This window comes from Octopus bimaculoides, chromosome 1 (assembly GCF_001194135.2).
Source record: "Octopus bimaculoides isolate UCB-OBI-ISO-001 chromosome 1, ASM119413v2, whole genome shotgun sequence".
Taxonomy (NCBI): domain Eukaryota; kingdom Metazoa; phylum Mollusca; class Cephalopoda; order Octopoda; family Octopodidae; genus Octopus; species Octopus bimaculoides.
In genome coordinates this window covers 41776761-41783029 of record NC_068981.1, presented here as the reverse complement: position 1 = coordinate 41783029, position 6269 = coordinate 41776761, and the positions used below count along the sequence as shown (strand labels likewise).

The window sequence follows — 6269 nt, the reverse complement described above, 5'->3', positions numbered from 1 at the left end:
TCTTCCAAAATTCACTTGCCTGTGACGAAAAATACTCCTCCATAATATCATGTCTAATATTTTTATTACCTTATTTTAGAATTTTATTAAGTGTTTCTTAAATAAAAATGTACCATTTTATTACATGCTTGAATTATTTCCCTAATCTTCACAAAAGTTAATAAATTCTAACTGCAATTTCTTAGTGTTTCTGTATCTACATTTATGCAAACACACATCATTCTAGCTATTAAATTGTCTTTTTTGTGTTTTTTTTTTTTAATCCTTGTAGCAAACAGAAGTATAATAGAAGATCCATCGCAGTTACCACCAAAGCCAATTTTTGGAAATTCTTACCAATAGCTACCTCTAAACATTCTAGCAACTAGTGAATTTCACCTAACAAGTACCAAACTGAACAATTTTGAACAGTACCACAAAAATAAAACAAAATACTACAGCATTCTAGCAACCAAGTATTTCCACTTTGCTGTTGTTATAAACTCACTTGGACTCTGCTGCTGTCTAAATTTTCTGCTGGGGTCTTTGAGTATTTGTGCTAGTGTGCTGCTGATCCAGGGCAGAAATTACAAGCATCTACCTTTGTCAGTCTGTCAATTTGAAATTTCTCATTAACAGTTCCTTATAAATCTGAAATTCTTTGATTTTCTTTGACTTATTCTAGAATACAAAAATACAAAGGATATATATATATTCATATATATATATATATATATATATATATATATATATATATATATATATTCATTGAAGAACTGCCCCTTTTCTTTTTTGTAAACATAGTTGCAAATGTAGAGATATATTTACAAGAAGATATTTCTCTATGATAATTATATTTTTTTGCAGCTGACCTATTTAAAGAAGTGTATTTGGATATTTTAACTACACTGGAATATTTAAGTAGGTGTTTGTATATAAAAATGTGACTGTGTGTATAACAACAATGTGTTTAATTCTTTAATTCTAAATTTGCTTAAAGAGGAAGTTACGCATTTGCACCATAATATCTAACTAAATTATATTTCAGTATCTTATACGTTAGAGGAGTGGTTCCTAAACATCTTTTTTTTTTTTGTTTTTGATTGTGGCACACTTTGCAGCAAATAAAAATATTTTTGTACACTTTGTGTATAAAGTCAAGAAATAATTTTAAACTACAAAATGTTATGTACTTACTTCTTTATTCAACATATGTAACATAGCTGTTAGAGAGTTTTAGTTTGTATTTTTTTGAGTTTTTTAAGTATAATTTTATTATTTATATGACAGACCTAGATACATCTTACAGCATAGCGTTGGCCATGGTGCAACTTTTGGTAACCTCTGCTTTAAGGTGTTTAAAAAGATCTAGTCTTGTTGGGAAAACATGCATTTTGGTAATTAGGTATGTCAGTGTACAGTCTATACTAAAATCTGTTGCCTTAACCAATCATCTTTTTGGAATTGATGAAAGCATTCCAGTACTGGAGCTAATTCAATTGACTGAGCTCCTTATCTGCAAATCTATAAGCCTGCGGTAAGAAATTAGACTATAATTTGTGGAAAATACACTGTTTAATGATTTGTGTTCATATTTTAAGGTTTCTATGTATTCAGTTCATTAGATTTGCTCAATTAATTTCATGAGTGAACTAAGAAATAGGATCTCTATCCCCGATACAATTAGAACTTAATTTGGAAATGATCAGTTAATTTAGCTTATTTAGAACTGAGATTCATTAATTGGAAAGATATAATACGGTTGTCATTTAACCTAACCAAGTGTAAAATGTTGATTTAATTTTTAAATTAACACCTTTAAAGTCTGGTTGTTATATCATCATCATCGTTTAACGTCCGCTTTCCATGCTAGCATGGGTTGGACAATTTGACTGAGGACTGGTGAACCAGATGGCTACACCAGGCTCCAATCTGATTTGGCAGAATTTCTACAGCTGGATGCCCTTCCTAACGCCAACCACTCAGAGAGTGTAGTGGGTGCTTTTGATGTGCCACCGGCACGAAGGCCAGTCAGGAGGTACTGGCAATGGCCACGCTCAAAATGGTGTATTTTACATGCCACCTGCACAGGAGCCAGTCCAGCGGTACTGGCAACGATCTCACTTGAAAATATAGGTGTAAATTTACACTATCTCTATGGATGCTGAATTTGAAGCACATTACTTGTATTTACCACTGATGAAAATATAGTTCCACATTATAACTATTTTGCATTTAAGTGATGGATCATAGTTATTTGATATAGGCACTAACATTTTTTAACACTATTTAAAATACAAGGAAATCAGTATTTTATTATAGTTAATTGTATTGAATCAACTCTGCCATGATTTATTTTAAAAAGCAAAAATGGTTTCAGTTGCATAATTTCTTCCATAACATTTATACTACATCCTTTTATACAGTTCATAACTTACGACTAATTTCTCATATAATATGATAACCAATTGGAAAAAGAATAATTTGGTTAATGTAGTCTTTAATACACTGAATGGGGTTGGGGTATTGAATGATCATGTGTGGAGCACCTTTGATCAGGACTATCATAGAGCTAAACAATGCTTATCAATTTTATGAAGCTATACTGTTTAGTTTGATGAACTGGTTCATTTGTGAGTTTAGCTGTCGTGGTCGTGTGTGCACACACAAGCATTCTCAGCTGTTGATCTGTATTCATTCACTCAAACATCTCTATCTCTACTATACATTACATCTCTTTAGAATAAGTAAAGCTTATTTTGATTTAAAGAGAAATAACTAACTTCAAGTTGTAAGATAACAAATTTTTTTTATTATGAGCCTTCAAGTGTTCAATATTTTTTCTTTTATCTTGGTCATACATTTGTTGAGAGCACTTATTAAAATAGTTATTCCTCAACTGAATAACATAAATCAAAACTATAATAAAAAAAAAAAAAAAAAAAAAAGAGAATTGTCTTTTGAAGATAATGCAGTAACCTATAAATGGAAAACTACAGTTCCTGTTAATATTCATTTCAATACTATTACAAATACTTTGGTAGTTTACATAGCTATTATCTGTGAGAAATTTCCTGTGTGGTTGTCAAGTTGAATTGATATCATTAATTTCATCTTTTGGGAGATATTGCTAGTGATGTTTTCAGATCTACTTCCATTAACATATGATCATGTTTCCAAGTTTGCTCAAGGATTTTTAATCCTAACATATGCATTTTAATCTCCACCAATACAAACTTATATTTTAGCTTATATACACCACATTAAAGCTTGTTTCTGTACTATTGCCAAATGTGTAAAACAATGAAATTTTATTTTTTTCAAATTATAGCAACAGTGGAAAGTAAGTAACCTCTGTGTTGATAGCATTCAAGAAGTTAGTAATCAGATTCATTACATAATCTGTGCAGATAATCTAATGTTCTGTCATCATCATCATTTTAATGTCCACTTTTCCACATTTGCATGGGATAGGCAGGGTGTATTAAGGCATATTTTCTGTAGTCAGATGCCACCAATCCTCTCCTGTTTCTAAGCAGGGTTATATTACCCTGTGACCAGACATGTTTTCAAAGAAGACTGGAAATAATAGACACAATATGACATTTACAAAAGAAAGACACCAGCTCGCACACATCTACATATACATGCATACACAACAGGCTGCTTTCAGTTTCCACCTACCAAATCCACTCACAGGGCTTTCGTTGACTCATGGCTTTAATAGACATTTGCAAAGGTATCACACAGTGGAACTGAACCCAAGGCCATGTGGTTGGGAAGCAAACTTCTCAATCATACACTCACACTTCCACCTATGTGCATCAGAACTTCTTAAGTCAGTACATTCAAATTTGAAAATATATGGATAATATAGATAAGTACAGACATGTCACTGGTGTGTATATGCATGAATGTTGATATTCCATGTTTATCAATTGTTTGGAAAATGGTGGTGGTGATGACAGTCCTTGTTGACATGACATTGTTTTGAGCTTATGATGATTTCTGGAATTAAAAAATCCCTTCCTTGAAAACAGAAGAGACTCCTACCTCAAATAGCTTCCTGTTCAAACCCAGGCTAGCAAGGAAAACAAATGTTAAAGGGTCAAGTTAGCTTACAAATTGATTTGCAACTATGATAAAAAAACTAAACTTCTGTTTTTTTATTTTTAATTTGTATATTTCCATCTTCTACATTTTACATATATGAGCATGGCCGTTTTCGTGCGGGTGACACGTAAAAGCACCCACTACACTCTCTGAGTGGTTGGCGTTAGGAAGGGCATCCAGCTGTAGAAACTCTGCCAAATTAGTTTGGAGCCTGGTGTAGCCATCCGGTTGCACCAGTCCTCAGTCAAATCGTCCAACCCATGCTAGCATGGAAAGCGGACGTTAAACGATGATGATGATGATGAATTAATTTTTTAAATAGGTAAGCCATCACGAGACTAGGAATCATCACTAGTATGAAAAAAATCAACACAGAAAAAAAAACCCTGGAAGATGGATTACTTAGTGTCTGTATAGAAAAATACTTAGGAAGAGTTGTTCTTCCTGAAGCACTTTAAGAGATAAAATGGTGTTTTGCAAGCAGAAATTATCACTTCTTTAAATTGCATAAATAATTAGATATTTATGAGGACTGTGAAAGAGTAAAAGATCATTCTATCTAACGTTTGTGAAATGTTGCTTAAAAATATTACAATCAATTAAAAAGGCAGATGTAGAAAGAAGTGGGTCAAAGATAATATTGTTGAATTATTTTATTGTTTTGTTATTGGGCCTCACAGAGGCAATGACCGAGATCTTTGGCATTATGTTGTGCTGGAGAAGAAGACCCATCAAGCCAAGCAAAATCACAGTCGTGACAAATACTAATGACATGTAAAAGCACCCATTACACTCTCAGAGTAATTGGCTTTAAGAAGGGCATTCAGCTGTAAAAAAGCCATGCCAAATCAGACAGGAGTCTGGTTCTGCCTTCCAGCTTACCAGCACTGGTCAAACTGTCCAACCCATGCCAGCATGGACAACAGACGTTAAATGATGATGAATTCAAGTGGAATGAATATGTCTAAACAATTTTTTGATGTTTAGTTGTATGGTCTAAATACATTTCAAAACTAAATATAACAAGGAGTTGGCTTCCACATAGTTACTTGCATGATAGAAATAGCAGTCACATTTCCTCTTAAGTCTCACTGCTTGAAATGACTTTGATTATAAATCTACTAAACAACGTAGTACTATAGACTTCTCTCTCTTTTTTTTTTTTTTTTTTTTTTGTCTGGTATAAAATACTCAACTTTGGATGGAAAATAAGAGAAATGCATATGCACACATAGTCACAGGCATGGTTTTATAGTAGAGAAGCCTGCATTGTAGTCATATAATTTTAGGTTTGGTACATCAGTGCAAATGTTTTCTACTATTGCTTTCAGACAAGTACTCTTCCAAAAAATGGATGAATACAATAGAAATATTGATTTTTCTCAGAACTACACAGATGTACTTTTAAAAATCATACTTCCCAGCCATGAATATTATAGATATAGCATGGAGAAATCTGCAGTAGGCAATGAGTCACATCTTTGGCTAACAGCAACAACTATGAACATGTTTTTGTTTTATTCGATACAAGTTTGTTAAAAGAATCATAATTTGTCTTAAGAAGAGCACTACTCTTAATCTTTCACAATTAGTGATGATTAAATTTTTCCTTTATAGTTTTATATTGTGCACAGCTACTTATATTAATTTTAGTATACACATTAGCATTTTGTTAAACTTGCCATAAATTTATATGGTAAATATATATACTGACGGGGTTTCAGTTGAACCATCCAAACAATGGGGATAGACACTGCCAATAAGTCTGCGATTAACAGACAAAACTAATTTTATGTCTTTATTGCCCACAAGGGGCTAAACATAGAAGGGACAAACAAGGACAGACAAAGGGATTAAATCGATTACATCGACCCCCAGTGCGTAACTGGTACTTAATTTATCGACCCCGAAAGGATGAAAGGCAAAGTCGACCTCGACAGAATTTGAACTCGGAACGTAACAGCAGATGAAATACCGCTAGGCATTTCGCCTGGCGTGCTAACGTTTCTGCCGGCTCGAATCTAGACCAGTGGTTTTCCAGCATTGCTCATGAGGTGGTTATCTCCTCTGTCTATATATATATAATACAAATGATATATGAGCATATGCATGTATACATACATATATGTACATACCTACATCTACATGTATATATAGATGCATATCCAGGTACAGGA

At 33.0% G+C, this 6269-nt stretch overlaps 2 protein-coding genes across 2 annotated transcripts in view; both read left to right on the top strand.

The window, feature by feature from the left end:
• LOC106869166 (mitochondrial import inner membrane translocase subunit Tim17-B) overlaps window positions 1-1162 on the top strand; it is an 11457-nt gene extending 10295 nt beyond the window's left edge. Inside the window, exon 7 of the mRNA XM_014914785.2 lies at window positions 272-1162. Coding sequence (XP_014770271.1) covers window positions 272-342 — 71 coding nt within the window. The 3' untranslated portion in view covers window positions 343-1162. The remainder of the gene's footprint in view (window positions 1-271) is intronic.
• A 139-nt stretch (window positions 1163-1301) lies between these two features.
• Window positions 1302-6269, top strand: part of LOC106869144 (RNA polymerase II-associated protein 1) — an 11006-nt gene continuing 6038 nt past the window's right edge. The window contains exons 1-3 of the mRNA XM_014914724.1: window positions 1302-1516; window positions 3311-3322; window positions 5424-5600. Coding sequence (XP_014770210.1) covers window positions 1302-1516; window positions 3311-3322; window positions 5424-5600 — 404 coding nt within the window. The remainder of the gene's footprint in view (window positions 1517-3310; window positions 3323-5423; window positions 5601-6269) is intronic.